The sequence below is a fragment of the Trematomus bernacchii genome, unplaced genomic scaffold (genome assembly GCF_902827165.1).
Source record: "Trematomus bernacchii unplaced genomic scaffold, fTreBer1.1, whole genome shotgun sequence".
Classification (NCBI taxonomy): domain Eukaryota; kingdom Metazoa; phylum Chordata; class Actinopteri; order Perciformes; family Nototheniidae; genus Trematomus; species Trematomus bernacchii.
Genome location: NW_022987698.1, coordinates 1,989,628 through 2,006,348, shown reverse-complemented (window position 1 = coordinate 2,006,348; position 16,721 = coordinate 1,989,628). Strand labels below are relative to the sequence as shown.

The 16,721-nt window shown below is 39.2% G+C and overlaps 1 protein-coding gene across 1 annotated transcript in view; it reads left to right on the top strand.

Annotated features, from left to right (window-relative positions):
- The window catches only part of LOC117489654 (guanine nucleotide-binding protein G(i) subunit alpha-2-like), a 29,229-nt gene that overhangs the window by 1,429 nt on the left and 11,079 nt on the right, over positions 1–16,721 (top strand). The window contains exon 2 of the mRNA XM_034139118.1: positions 16,656–16,698. Within this exon, the coding sequence (XP_033995009.1) occupies positions 16,656–16,698 (43 nt within the window). The remainder of the gene's footprint in view (positions 1–16,655; positions 16,699–16,721) is intronic.

The window sequence follows — 16,721 nt, the reverse complement described above, 5'->3', positions numbered from 1 at the left end:
AAATGTTCACACAACTAAACTGACAGCAGACAAGTATATTGAAAACCAAAAACTCAAAGCGTGAGAGCTGGTTGGATATGGATGAGGGTCAGTGTGCAAATGAGATGGTAATACAGCACAGGATCAGGATAAATGCTGTGGGGTGGCTAGTTGTTTTTGGTTGGCTGAACATGTGAGAGAATGCTTCAAAGAGCTGTTGGGAAATCAAGTTTGACATATCTGGTATGTGATGTGTATCTTTGAAATATTGTGTATAATATAATTTCACCAGGGCAGGAGTTGATTCACTGTGAGCTAACAGAGTCAAAGTAAAGGTTATTTGTTCAGCAACAGCAAAACATATGTTTAAGAACCATTGGTTTTCTGTGGGTGTGTGGGTTTCCTCTGGTTTCTCCCCTCATGCAGTTTAAGTTAGCTGGCTACTCTAAATAGCTTTGTTATCACATCAAACAGTATCTATGGGCATGTTGCTTCCTTGGCTTGTTTTCATGGTTAACTTCCTAAATCTAGCAGTGGTTATTTATTAATGCCATCTGTCATCTTCAACAAGGTTTTTGGTATGATTAAATCTTTCTTGCTTGGGGATAACGAGACCTTTTTCTTCCAGTAATGTCAAGCATCTGTCCAGACAAATCAGTAAAACAAAACATTATCAAAGAGTGACAGTGATGTATTTCAGAGTGCTAACGGCTCTCATGCTCTGATGCTTTTTAAGGCAGCGTGAATATTTTACAAGGTGTCCAGAGGAATTCAGTCACACAGATTTTGACTACAGGGAGTTGTTTGGTGGTTATGTGCAGGACAGCTTTGGGGTTTTGCTGCATTACTGGAGTCTTGGTGTTGCCAGGCAACCCGCAGAACAGTCCTGCACATAATCTCCTATTAACCCCAATATGTAGGACTTGGTTATTGATAAGATTTTATTAATACCAATTCTATTATCCATCCGATTGTTTATCAAGTCCCTTATGGATTCCTGATGCATTGTTGGGTGGAAACTGAGTAGGTTCATTAGCACCTGGCTTTTGAGCCTCTTGCTAAACCATGGCTGCATCTCAGGTCGATTAAATGGAATCCTTGCGTCCCTCACTTGCGTCGTTTGTATAAATGAATTAAATGATTTTTGACCACTTTGTTGTTCAGATATATCACATATTTGTAACTAAATGATACATTAATTGAAACAAAACACAGTATAGAGACTGAGGAGTGACTCTCGTGAGTTTCATGTATTTTCTTCACTCCGCTGGGAAACTGCTCTCATGTCAAGAAGCATCAGATCAGTGCATGCGCTGCATCGTCCAATCAGTGAGCGATACACCGTAAGGGGGCGGAGCGAGTATCTGAGGATTTCATCGGAGGATGGTCTGGTGGTTCCTCGGTTATCGCTCCTCCATTATCGCTCCTCGATCCTCGGTCCTCCGGCAGAAATAAGAGCCATGGGACGCTACTCAAGATGGCGCAGACAAATCAACTTCCGGTGATACCGACGACCGAGGAAATGAAAATAGTCGACCTGAGACGCAGCCCATGGCTCCATTCTCGAGCAAACTTGAACATTTTACTGCGGGCCAATATTGGTACATCATTAGGCCATCACAAATTACAATTAAAACCATCAGTTGGAGGAATAGATCACAGAGGCATGCGATTTGAAGAAATTGCGCAACTTGAATTAAAACAAATGTTAGCCCAATCTCACAAAAAACGCATTAGTCTCAGGGGGTCAGGGGTACGTACAGAATAAAACAACCTCTTTCCTTAGACACTCCCAATCAGTGAAAAACTCCTAAAAAAACGGAGCGCAAATGGAAGAAACAGATTCTTAATAACCATCCCAAACATTTGTCAGTTTTACACTGGTGTTACCAAACTAATTAGATGTTACCTGTTCATCAGTAAACTTTACAGATGTTGGACTTTATTAACAAAGTCAGGCTAGCAGTTTCCTGTCTTGTGCTAAGCTAACTGTCTACTCAGCTTTATATTTAACTCAAACACAACAGAGCAGTATCAATCTTTCTACTCTCTACAAACATTTTAACAATTATGATAGAGGTCACAGCTGAAGTCTCAGGGAGGTCTAGGAACCTTAGAATCTAAATATCTGAAGGAGAACCAAGTTAATAATATGTTAGTTATGCTGTTTCCAGAATAGGCGCGTTCACACCAAGTACTTTGCCGTATTTAGTGCCGGCACTCAGTGCCCCGGCACTTATTACCCCAGGGCATTTAGTACAGATCGCGTTCACACCGGAGTACTTTTCCCTGAGGGAAGATTACGCAAATGAGCTGCTGATGTCACTTCGTCTTCTTCTGTTTTGGGTTTACTGGCACGCCGCAAACAACTTCACGGCGTATACTGCCACCCGAAGTCCCCGGAGTTGGGGACTGGCTTCAGTAGAAGCTGCTGGGACTCCCAGCAGTTTCTACTGAAGTCTTCCGAGTAAATCGCCAGAACGCCGACACCTCCTCATCTCCACCGCTCCCATGTTTTATTTTGTGTTGCCATAAATTAGTCTCTCTGCGTTTGTGCACTGGGCGAATGCTAATGCTAATAATGCTAATGCCAGGATAATAAAATGGCAGCTCTACAAAACATTTCAGAGTTGTACGGGGCGTGGTTTGCAATTCGCCCAGCCAATCAGAACTGGGGCACTTTTTTCCCCCAGGAAAGTACCATCTCTCAGCAGGCACTAAAAATGGGGGTAAAAGTTCCCGAGATTAAGTGCTCTTTTTGGTGTGAACGCGACATAAGGGTTATATATAACGTGTATGCATCGAGGAATGAGTAAGAAACAGTCTTTCCAAGTTGTTACCTGTTTTAGAATTGTATCTTATGAAATGTACCTTATTAACACCCTATGCAAGTGTGTTGGTATGGGCACACTTGAATTCAGAGGGTCTTCAACTTAAAAAAAAAAAAAAATTATCAAATGAATGGTTGTCAATTAAGAAATTATAATTTGTAATTGCAGTATTATTAAAGCTAGGGCAGCTGCCTTTTGTAGAACAGTAAAATTAGGCTAGATTCTGAATATATGTAAAAAAAAAACCCGTTATTCAATCCTCGCGTCAAAGCCTCTCCAGTCTGCCTCAAAACAAATACATTGCATTGACTTCTGGTGGAGGACAATTCTATCTAAAAAACCACCTTAAATAATTAGAATGAACGTATACAACCAACATGTCTATACTTACAGCTGTTACGCTAGATACTGTCATATCTGAGGGGCAGTTTCAGTTTCCCTTTCACACAATTTAAACCAGAAATGCTAAGTGGGGATGTACTTTTCCCCCCTGCTTCTTTCCTTTGAACCCCCCTTAAATGAGCCTTCACTGCAGCCTATCTTTAATTCTCACCCCCGGCAGACGATAATAATAGTGCTTCACAGACATGACTCACTTCTCATGACGGAGAGGAGGGCTCAGGGTGAGACTGGCCATCCTGAGATGACAACTTCACAGTTACCCACAAACTGAAAGAATATACTTATCTACAGTTAGTCACGTCTCTGCTGAATACCACTAAGTCCTCAATAAATGCATGTGTATTTATGTGCTGAACTAGCAAAAGATGGATCATCACTGTGTCCAATCTAGGATGCTTAATGTTACCTTGATTTAGATTTGTAACCTTTACAGATCACACAGCTGAGGGTCCTTGGTGAGTTGTCTCTTTAAAAAATGTTTAACAACATACAATAAATCCCTGGGTATTATTATTTTTTATAGCAGCATAAAGGAGTGACCTCTACTCAGAATACAAGGGGGGATTTGCAGATGTCTTTAATGAGGCGGCTTGGCTCAGGGTCACAGTGGACTAATGAGCAGAGGCACAGCACATCTTGTGATTTGGGCTCTGTATTTGATATGCAGTATTTGTCTTTAAGGCAGAGTGTACAAGTCATATATTTAGTTGTAATTTATCACAGCTCAAAAACAAATATATCTCTCCGTTCCAAAGTTCATATTCTTACCTGTACGGTGCAGATGACAAACCTGATCCCCTTCATTCAGTTTTCAATCACGTCTCCATTATCAGCCCCATGTATAATTTACGATGCTTCTTTTATCCATTTCCCTCCTACTCTTTTCATATTCTACCATGAATGGTGCAAGAGAACCTCATCAAGCGGCAAACTCTCGTTAGGACCAATGTGTTCCCTGTCTCAGCATCAATCTAATGACGCGAGTGACACTTGACACCAAAGAAAGTTGACGTAGGGGGTGCTGTATGGCCATGACCTCTTAATTGTTATTGCAGAAATGAAGGAGGATGGAGAGTAATGGCAATGTAAAGGAGGTTAAATTATAGCATTACGTTTCTCACAAAGCCATGCCACTGAGCCAATATGGATAATACCAGGGCCCTCAAACTGGCTTACCTAACTGTAGGTCAGTCCTCATTAATTAGAGCAAATTACACCTATTCTTTTCCTGGTAAGACATGGTAAGGTTGAATTGTCTTTTCTGCTGAGAAAGGTTCCTAACTTAGTGATATGACCCAGTAGTTTCTAAGTGGCAGCCACGGGCAGTTCAAATGATCTAAATGTGGATTCTCTATGCCTCCATTCTTATCTACTTTAGTGGAACAATGGACCATCCTACATGAGTTGAGAAGAGATAATGCCAATGCATAAATCCTTGCGTCAGCCACATTTCAAGCAATAGCAGGCCCACGTCACCGAAATCTGCTGTCGCATAATTACGCATCCTGCTATTGTTAGTGCATTCAAATTCAATCCTACCATGGTTGTCAAAGTCCCTTTTGAATTTTCCTTCATATCTTACTTGAGCTAATTTACATTTCTGTTGAGGTCAGGAAAAGACATAGGATGTCATTTTTGGGACTATTGGACCACAGCCCAGGTATATTTTTTGAGTCAACAATTTCGATACAGGGTGAATTTGGAATAACAAAAGACTAGCCCCTTTTTTGCACCATAAGATCGGTTTTCCGACATTAGATTTGTTTTAAGTTATGAAAATTATTAACATTATGATCTTCTGTCTGAGATGTATATCGTGCGTTAGTCTCCTGGATGGTAAAACGTGAATAAGACACAAACCAGTGGAAGATACGATCAGGATTTGCATTGATAGCAGGAGAACTGGGGCTGTGTAGTTGGTGTGAACTGTTTAAAAACAGATAGACACACTCATTTCTTAATTGCTCTAGTTTGTTCTTGTGGGAGACCTAATTGTGTTGGATCCAGTCTGAATTAATGGATCGTTCATTTGTCAGTAATTTTTACTGTCCAAGGCGGCGGTCAGGCTGTTTAAGATTTGAATGTCATTAAAAAGACACCATACCTCGATGATTAACTATATTTAACAGCGATGTAGGTTTTAGAAGATATTATTTTAACAGAAAAGTAGTTTTTTAATTATTCTATTGTTCAATATAACAGCTGTAGAGATGTCTTCCTTTTCTCAGAAATAATGGGACTAGGCGGCCTTGTCTTGTGGGGCTCAAAGCGTACAAAGAGTTCAGTAATAACCCTGTATTTTGCACAGTGATATATTAGAAAGAAAATAGTCCCTAAATGAAACTGTTCACTTCAAGGTCTGACGATTATCTTTTAGTAAGTGGGTCAAGATTTCTGGAAAAAAAAATATATCGCTGTTGAGTTTCCTTTTGACAGTTTATTACAGGTATTGGTTTTATGTATTTAAGTTGTGTGACATCAGCGGCTTTTTACTTTCTCTTGTTATTTTACAGTGAGATACGTGAGACTTGAGACTAATCAGTGACTTTCATCCTTCAGTGCTTCCTTCGAATCAACTCAAGAACTCAGTTAATAGTCTATTGATCACCGGTCTCACCTGATGCACTTGAGATGAGATGTCATGCACACAGAAGCACTGCCCTCCAACAGCAAAGCATCATTACAACACAATACATTTCACTTGGAGTCATGCCTGCTGACTTTGTTGTCTCACAGCGTTAAGAGATCATTCAAGCTTTCCTGAATGTGACGGTGAATAAGGAGTCATCGTGTATCATACACTCAAAGGCACACACAGATGACAAAATTCCACTGTGGTTTTCCTCAATCATTTTCTTCACAGTTTACTTCAAGTTCTATCAGAACACACCAAAATGAGGTCCGAAGTAAAACAGAAGAAGCTGTCACCGAATGAGTCTGTGCTTGAAGAGAGCTATAGTTTTTCTGTCGGCCCACACAAACATGTAAATTATTTGATTTAGTTTTGGCAAAACAAGGTGGTGTAACCATGGCAACTCATCTAGTGCATGTGCAAGCGAAGCCAGCCGTCATTTTACTATAGCTCTGCAGATTCCAGCCTTCACATACTAATATTTAGGCATGTGTTTGAGGCGGAAGTGGCATTCTATCTTCCTTTCCCTTTAACAATATGAATCATCGGGTCAACATTAATGAAATGGTTGCTATAATAAACAGCAAGCATCTAATGGTCTCATGGGAATCTGTGAAAAGTACACTAAGGCATATATGCACACAAATGTGAGTTATTAAATTACACACAACATGCCCCTTTTTAAAATATAGCTGTGTATGAATCACGAGGGATTATTAATACTGCACTGAGAATGGTTTATGGAACTGAAAATATTTTATTTTCAGTGTTGTCTTTTTTTTAGTCGTTCAATTTGAAATGGCCTCTTTTAAGGCCTTACCACCAGCCATTTCAAGATGTTGTGTTCCTCCTCAAAAGTGTCTGAGCACAACTGCACTCTTTGCCATGTGGCACTGATTGGGGCGAACAAAGCCCTCACTCTTCCTAACACTCTGGTGTGCCAACAGAATGCAGGAAGGCTTCATGGGGTCTCTCTAACACTACAGCAGCTGCCACATTCTGATGTCTCATCTGTTTGCTGGCTTGAGTGCAAAGAGTTAAGCTGACATGATTGTATGCAGAAACAAGGGACGGGGGGGATGCATTATGACAGCCAGGCAAACATCAGCTGTGATGGTCGATATGTGAGGAATCGCTTTTCATATGCAGTAGATTGATTTTAGGAGAGGGTAGTAGAGCCATGAATCTCGTACTTTTTGCCATTAAGTCTGTATTTTATGCAGGCTTTCATTGCTTACATTTCCCAAATCAGTTCTCAAGAACAGAAAAGCAGCATGTGGAAGCTTTTGAGAGTTTTAAGATTATTGGACCTGTCATATTGAAAACACATATATTGTTTTGATTAGCAGATTGGATGGAGTAACAGATATTCAAAAACAAAGTTGTATGTCAGTGTGCTTAAGCATGACTCGTATCATGCAGGTTACGCCTGTGCGTCACAAATCCAATAGGGATACATTGCCAATATTTTTTATTCTTGTCTTGCCTTTTTTTAGATTTAGTGTATGATGTTTTTTTTATTGTGTGAAAATAAATAATGTAATGGGTAATTGGCATTATTGGTTACCGATATGTTGTCGATAAGCATCCCATTGCCAGTAGACTTATGATCTAAATAAGTATATTGACTTTTGACCTGATATTGACCTGCTCTTTCTTTTTGATTCCCTCCTTACTCCTCTACATTACTGACCTTTGCAGGAATAATTCTGCATGTCAATTGTTGTTATCGATGATCAATATGCATTTACTTGATTAGTGTAACTAATGGGGACTCTATAGTAAGACTGAGTACATATTGATCTGTTGTAAATGACCCACGTGATGATGTGTTTCTGAATGATACCTGCTACTTTCAAAACCGTTAATAAGAAATGATTCTTCTGACACAACACAGTCAAAATCATGTTGACCTATTCTATTTGTTGTTCTTTTACGGTTCAGACGCAGACCCAAGGATTAAACCTTTTCTTGGTCAATGTCAGGGGTGTCAAACTCAAATACATAGTGGGCCAAAATTTAAAAATCGGTACTAGTCGAGGGCCGGACTGGTTCAATGTTTATTGAATGAACTTATTGCACATATTAAACCTGGAACTAACAAAGCTTAAATTATTGCCTATAAAAACAACATTAAATAATCAGTTGCATTCATTTCTTATGGCTCTATCTGTCGCTTTTCCAGAGTCATTTCTTGATGATTACATTTTTCCACAGGCCAACAACAGCTTCAAAAAAACTATTTCCCTCAAAGAAAAAAACAAACATGCCCTGTTGTCACAAGAAAAAAAGTGCAGAAGGAAACATCCTGTGTGTGTGACGGGGAAAAACAAGAATAATGTTTTGTACAATCATTTTCCTGATAATCTGCGCACATCATTTTGCCCCCTGACTCAGTCTCAGCCAAGGATTTAGATAATGGGCAAATCAGTGTCAAAAACCTATCCAAGATATCCCTCCAACTATTTCCTAATCATGCTATTTTTGTAGCTTTTTCTCCAGCATGCAGAGTCATACCCAAGGGATTAGACAACTGATATCCGGGGCTTTTCACAGGGATCTGACTTTTAAGGTTTTTGAAAGTACTAATTAGTATAATTTATTTTAGAAATGATTAAAACCCACCTTGGTTTTGGTGTGCAAATTAATGTATTTATTTTTTTATTAATTTCATGAGTGGTTAGATCATTTGGAAACACAATTGGACCTCCCCAGCATTGAAAAAAATGCATTTTGCTTGTATTGTAGCATAGTGGTCACTGGTCATGTATAGAGAAGTCAAGAGCAGTGCCAGTGACTCCTACCCACTGCAGGCGTTCATTTACAGCAGGATGGTTGATAGTGCTGACCGATGCACTGAGGTCTAAAAGGATTAGAAGTAGCGATGCACTTCTGTTATTAAAGGGTGTAATTAAGTGTTTGTTCATCCTCATATTAGAGCTCATTGTTGTACGTCAGGTGGCATGAATTGATTGCATTGCAAACATGGATGTCATGTTACAGATGTGTTTGTCTGGAGCTCAGTGTGCTATCTTTGATTTGTATGCATCAGAATGAGCTTCCACATGTTAATTCTCCCTGATGCTTGTTTTCCCCAGGCTGTACAAAACATGAGTCTTTAACCTGTTTCCTTGTATCTGCTTTGCTCTCATTGCCACCTGCAGAAGTGAATCTGATTATTTATACACCATTTATACAATATTAAACTGTTTTTGTACAATCTGTTCAACAACCATCACTTCCTTTGTGTCTGGCACATAATTCTGCTTAATGGGCTTAATTGTTGTTAAGGTTACTGCAATAGCTTCAATATGCTTTTTAGCAATCTCGTATGTGATATTTTGCGGATAATATGAACGGTCAAGGTCACATAAATGTATGGATGCTGCTTTTGTGCACATTTAACTCAGGATTTAATACTGTTAACATTGGCAGCACAGTAAGAGTGCAGCACGCCTCCTCCTCTGCAGAGCGAGGCAGTGAAGCTGCGCTGCTCCCTGTGAGGCTGCTGGTGACCCACTTTTCCACTTCAGGCAATAGCACACTGAGCTGTATCTAGCAATGCAAAATTCCTCAATCGCTGTTCACTGTGCACGTTGAAAAGGTTGGGGGGTTATTGAGGGAAGGGAGCTGTCTTCATGAAACACCTATGCTACTGATGCTATTTTGTATATAGTAACACACTAGAAACTGAATCGAGTGATACAGTAAGATAATCCAGGTCTTTGTTGCAGCTGGCTACATCTATTGAATAGCTACATGAAACGATTTAAAACCTGCTGCTATCTGCAGGCTAATAAAAGGAGGATAGAAAAAAGGCTTGATTTTAGGTTGTGGACAAAAAAAATAGGTTGTTAAAAACAGCCTACTGATGGAGGGTAATGGACTAGATCTAAGTGTGTTCCACTTATAAATAACTTATAAATAAGTGTCTTCGATTGGGGTTCTCTGTCACACATAAATAACCGTAACCTGCACCTTTACTTCTACAAACATCTGCAGAGGCTGAGCCTGATCAACCGTGTGATTGGTAAACACAGTGGCTATAGACTTGTCAGGTTGAATTTATGTGCAATTTACCGTTCAATATTGAAGGCGCACCTTCAATCCCTTAAAACGTCCTCAATTGAGCGTGTACATGTGTTTCTGGCAGCATAATGAGTTTACATAATTAAGGTAGGATTACAATGGTCAGTTACATTTAGGTTATGGTTTCAAATCGGTAAAATATCTATCAAATGCCAACAAAATGCTTGAATGCTAAATGCTCTCAAAGCTACATGGAGTGAAATATATTCTTTGAGTAATTTGGCAAGAAATGTAAAAAAGAAGATTAGGCAAAAAAACATCAGAATATCATTATAAAGCCCTCAACTATCCCAATCATGATTGTGGTTTCCCATTCCATAGTTTTGCAGTAATTATATGAGCAGTATCAACCTGTTGTCTTTGCTAACGGCAAACCTAGTGCATGTGCATTTGTAGATCAGGCAATAAGAACATCCTGTAGTTTTTCCATCAATAATTAAGTGAGCGGCTATATGGAAATGTTGCCATTTATGACAAAATTAAACTTTGTACCCTTGTCTAAAACTCAACATTGGATTAATATTCGATGGTTTTTCCTGCTTCAAAATATTTATATACATCTGATACTGTACGTCCAGATGCACAAGCAAATGCATTTCATCACGTCTGCTTGTGTCAGTCAGCTCCCTCAGTACATATTGCGACAGGGCTTTAAATAGCCGCAGCCTCATTGTTGTGTATTCTGCTCAGTGTCATCAACGCCCAGAGGAGGTTAACCTTTTAAATGTCTGTAAAAGCTAGTCGGATGTGAGCAGTCGTGACACCAATGGCAATTGGTGGGGGCAGGAGGCCAGGATGAGAGCAAAGGAGAGATCGTGTCACAGCCAGGCCAGTGAGTCATCCTCCCACAGCAGTCACTTAGACAAAAGATGGAGTACGATGCCGGCGTGTCCTGAGATTCGTTACATGTCTCCACAGGAGGAATACAAATGCCAAGGCAGTGGGCTGGGAACACAAAGATGCAGTGTTTGTGATTATAGGCTTTGCATGCTGGGATATTGTTTGGAAATATCCGAAGGGTGCCTGTTTGCGTATGTGGTCGTCACTTCCAAAGTCCTCAGCTGAGTTGTTTCTTCACTTGGTTGGCAGATTAGCGCAACTATGAGGTTGACATTTTGATTTCTTTCCAGAAATATTTCAACAACTATTGCCACATAATTTAGCACACCCATTTCAGCCCCTTCAGGATAAATTGGTATAAAATGTACATGCTAAAGGTGGTGTCACTGTGAGCATGTTATCACGCTGTCTCTTTTAATTTGATATAGTTATGATCAGAATGATGTTGCTTGCAAAGGGTTTATTGTCACAGAGCCGACTGTGTTTGAGTTGGGTATTGGATGTAATTCAATCTATAAGCATAAACAACTGCACTGAATTTGGAGTCCTCTTTTTATTGTTTAACAAATGTTTTGTTATGTTTGAATAATTTCTTCCTGTGCATTTTCTATGATAAGATAGGTACAATGGTACTGTATATAAGACATTGGAGATTTACTGATTAAATGTTATGAGTTACAGCTAATAAACATCAAGTTATAATGCGCTTGTTTTAATTTCTGGAGCATTCCCTCTTGCCAGGAGATACATTTTAGGATCCCAACAGACCTTAAATTATTTACCTAACATTGTAAATCAACAGCCTATAAAAGTGAATATTGGTTTTAGTGCCATTAAGAGAAGCTTATTAGTTAGTAAATTCATTTACTGTGAGGTTTTTAAGAGCAGTCTGCAGTGAGATTTGAAGATTTAGTGCTCTCCATAAAACTGCCATCCTCTGAGTGGCTCATCTTTTGCATTTGCTTGCAGTAATGTAAACCATGAATCTGCCGGTAGTGAAATGAGGCAAAATGCAGGAACACAACAAATTAAACTTCACTAAATGCTCGTAGGCCTGAACTTCATGTTGCTAATTTCAGCAGTCAATATTACGCTCCCATTACTTTTCTTGCTTTTGCTTTTTATTTTGCTCCTGCAGTTTCTAAACATAGTTTTTGTGCAAACTGGTGGATAACCTGTTGATGCATTATTTTACAAGGCACTCATGTTAGTCCTCATTGCACCTGTTTTTCCATTTGAACAGGGCCCTCCATGCCCAATCTGCTGAATTGCTATCCACCCCCTCCATCTCCTGCTCATTTGTCATTTTTGTCCACCTTTACTCTCCGTGTTCTATCTGTCCTCTTCTTTATCTGCCTTTTTTAATTTAAGTGATTTCTCTTCGCTAGCTCTCCTTCATATTGTCCTCCATCTCACTGTAATTTAAATTTGGATTGATTAGCCTACTTTAACTGTCTTTTCAGCAGTGGCGAGCCGTGAGCTTTATACCTAGGCCCTCTGACCCCCACCAATTCCCTCGAAAAAAAGAAAAAAAGAGTTATTACGTCACAGCGTATACTTCAGCGGAATATCAAAACAACGGCCCAGGGTGCAAAACGCATCAATGACAGCGACCCTCTACCACACAAAACAACACCTGTGAACCCAATTTGTGTTCTTTGACATTGAAAATGATATTGCATTGTGTTTGTTACTTTCGTTGCAGTTGTATGTCTTAAGTGTAATTTGGCATGCTTTTATTTTGAAGGCGAGTTCACGCTGTTGACAGGAAGTTGTTGTTGCTATGGAAACAAGAAAAGTTTCACAGCGGGCGGAACTTGTCATAAAGTCTGCGATAATAAAACCCACCCATTTAGAGGGAAGATATGATTGGTCAATTGTACTGTCATTTGACATTACTCTCTCGTTCAGTTACTATAGCGGGCCCTCTGTGAATCGCAGAGAGGGCCAGACGAGCTTCTTTCATGTAACCCTTCACATTCAACAGAGACTGAACAGGCAGATTCGAAGGATTTATTTCTTTGGAAATGTTATTTTAAATACAATTAAATCAAGTTTTTTTTCGGTAAAACTAATGAAAAATATAACAAAAATAATATTAAAAAAATATATATTTAAAAAAAATATATTTTTTTTTAAATGTTTTTAAATATTATTTTTTAGAATATCTTAGAGGGCCCTGACGGCCACTGCTTTTCAGAGTTTGTTGGAAAGGTACTGGTTTGTATCCACTCAGTTTATCCACAGCTTAGCGGGTTATTGTGTTACTGTGTCAGATTTTTAAAAGGGAGTCTGTACCCTCTGAGCTACACCACAGCAGTTTTTACCTCCCCTCTTTACGTACGCAGCTATTACACTATGTACGCAGTTTATAAGGTGACTTATCTTGGCCTTAAGCTCATAATTAAAGCATATAGACCAAGAACAGATTGGTCACTGATTGTTTTACATTTTTGTTTTTTTCCAACTCCCCTCCCACTGCAGCCCTTGTCACTATTAACTTGCTGCTGATTTAAGGACGAGAAAACCATTTATCTCGTTTGAAAGATATCGGGTCAGACTGCCACTATTTTTTTTACCCAGAAGACAAGTATAGCCCAACTAGAAGAGAGTAACACACATGGAGTTTCAAGCTATCTATCACTCACAGATAGCAACACTCCTTCTTCTCTGAACAGTATCTAGAAGACACGGCTTCCCACTCACACACACTGCCAATTTTAACGAGAAGTTTCCAAAAAACGTAGGTTTTGTCTTCAGAGAAACAAAATCTTACATTGGAGAAACGGAAAAAGCAAATGACAGTCATCTTTGGCTGACAAATAAATAATTTAAATGTAAAATTGTCTGTCAATTAATAAACAAATTATTTCAGCACCGTTCACATGGATACGGTTCGGGTTGTATCTGCTACTTTTCTCTTTCGCTGCTTTTGGTGTATTTTGTGGCGGAAGTACAGCGCCACTTACAGGCCCGGCATATGTACTACAGCGTCTCCAGCGGGTCGAGCGGTCTCGTGTGAACGGAAGACTTTTATGATATCGAATTCGGTTCATTTTCGTTTGCGTTCCCGTGTAAATGGGGCCTGAAAGAGAGAAACCTCCATCAGGGCCCTTGTTTAAAGCTCAGATGTAGATTGTCATGCATTGACAGGTGATCCACTTATCTGCTGTGAGATTCTGTGTAGATGTTTGTTGTGTTTATTTAGATGGGGCTTTCTCATCAGTCCATGAATGGAGGCTTTGTGTCATCTGCAGTGGGTAACTGTGACTGTGGCCAAGTCATTGGTGTGAGTGGGTCTGTGAGAGTATTGGATGTGACGGTTCTGTTTTCTGTAGCTGGGGCTCCTGTGATCCTCATGCTATAAATCATGTTATCAATGCTGTGTTTTCTGGCACTTACTGGAAACCAACTTCAAGAAGTATGAATAGTTGGGGTTGAAGAAGCAGAAAGAGGCGGCGGCACCGGCTTCTCGTTGCCAGAAAGTGCTTCTGGATCTGCTACATCAACACTAAAAAGAAAGAGCTTGTCCCCTCTGCCATCACAGCACACAGAGGGATCTTTGTAATACTAATCAGTTTGTCATGTACATCTGTTAGCTTTGAATACGCTGCAGTTTTGAGCAATATTGTTTAATTTCCTATGCTGGTTAGATGTTCACTGACATACTCTTGTTAATATTTCGGCTCCATGTGAGACAGTTTTTGAGAGCAATTATGCATAATACAATTATATAAATAACCCGAACAGTGGGAGTCGATTAATCATGAGCAGCGACTCTTTGTTCCCTGCTAAATAAATGTTGTTTTGACTGTCAAACATGTCAGTACCTGAATTAACAATGAGGTAGTTCAGTGGTGTGCCATCTGGATAAATTAACACCCTGCCTGTTTGTAATCTTGAATAATGTAATGAGTAACACTGTTTACTCGGTTGAAGACTATTGCACTCTCAGAGCAATATGAAACGCATTTTCCCAATGTATTAAAAAGACTACAAATAGGTGCATCATTTTCTTATCATCACTCAGGTAGTTATTTACAGTATCCTATCAATAACTATTTTTATACAAATTCTCAAATGTGCTTCAAAATACTTTTATTTTCCTCTACTATATATATTTTGTCAGTTTTTCAGTATAGATAGATGGATACTCTATTGATCCCAAGTTGGGAAGAAAAGATCATTAATAATTTGTATTTTAATCATGATTATAATCAATGCCCCTATATAACTACTAATTAGTCCCTTGCTCCTGCTACAGCATGACTTGATAATGACAAATCAAAATTCAACTCAAAGTTTTGTTCCCAGAAGCAGAAATACTGCCCATTTCTCCTAAAACACCTTGAGCATGGAGAATGAGGGTCCACTGGTCTCTTTCTTTACTGCTGCTCACTATTTTCACTTGACATATTAATGGATCGAGGAGTTTTATTTTGCAGTAAGGAAGGTGACCTTGGTATTTTTATTTTCTCAAAGAGACTGATATTCCACTTTCCATCAACCACATATATTCTTAAATGTAAAACAAACATCTTAAAATCTGATGCTGTTTTTATATTTTGTATGTTGTCATCAAGGAAACATTATTTTCAAAATGGAAGTAGATGACAGTCTGAGAGAAGAGACTCCTAAAGCCCGGTGATAAGACATTTTGTTCCAAGAGAAAGGTTAGCAAACGAATAGAAGCAGCAGCATAGTTACATAACTTAATCTCGGTTAGCTTTAGGTTAGATTAAAAAAGGATCCTACTTCAGGATTCACACCAGACATTGCTTTTACACCCGCCCCGTTCCCCTCTGTTGTTTCTTTACACTCTGAAAAGTGCTGGATGTGTGTGGCTGTGATGAGTGTTGACAGCTGCTGGTCCCTTGCTCCGTCAGCCGTGGGCTCGGCTAATGTTTGTTGGCAGGGTTGTGTCAGGTGGAGTGAAGGTTCAGCGCATGGTGGCAAGGTCCCGACAGCTAAAAGGGCAGTGCCAAAGACTCGGTCGCAGCTCTAATGCTCTTAACTTCTTATTTTCTATTGTATCTTTAATCCAAAGATCTAGATTTTACTGTGAGATTTTTAAGAGCAGTATAATTCTGAACTGACTATTCAAATTCGCCCTGTGGAGTTTTTGTATTTGTATTAAACAACAAAGCTTGGTTTCTAGTTAGTGTAACCTACCCAAAAAACATTGTGTATCCTTGAGGTCAACATCTTGAATATACATATTGTATTGTGTACATATAGTATGTCTGCTAGTTTGCCGTTTTGTTCTACCTCGCCCCTTTTGGCATATTGCTAAGTTAGTTAATCAGGAGAATGGTGTCAAAACACAAACAACTGAAAAATTCATAACATTTCTTCAAAGTGGTCAGAAACTGGACAAAGTAACTTGACATTGCAGTATTGGAAAATAGAGATAACTTTGAAATCTATATAGTTCGCCAATAGTTCACAGTGATGATGAAAGTGTTGATTTTCTGAGCTTATTGGAGTGAATAGAAACCCAATGTCTGCCCGACAGGAAACATTTATATATAGATCTATGGCATTCTTTGGAAACATTGTTCCAACCATTAAGCATTACATCTTTAAAAGCCGTTGAACCATCTTTCTTCCACGCATCCTTTTCTATCTGAGTGAAAAAGCAACACAGAAAGTAATAGGGGAATTTTTCATGCATATCTGTACATCATGTCCTCCAAATGGAAACATAAATAAACCAGGCAACCCAGAGGACAACATGTGAAGTCGGAGGCTGCTGGTCATCTCTGGGTCACTCATGTTTTTCCGATGCAGAATCAACTGTACCCAAAGTTCAACTGTGTTCCAGTCACAAAGATAAAAGCAATAAGATCCTTTTTAACTCTTATCTTTTAATCTTTTAACAGGCGCTGGGGAATCTGGGAAGAGCACCATTGTAAAGCAGATGAAGTAAGTTATAAAATAAATCTTTA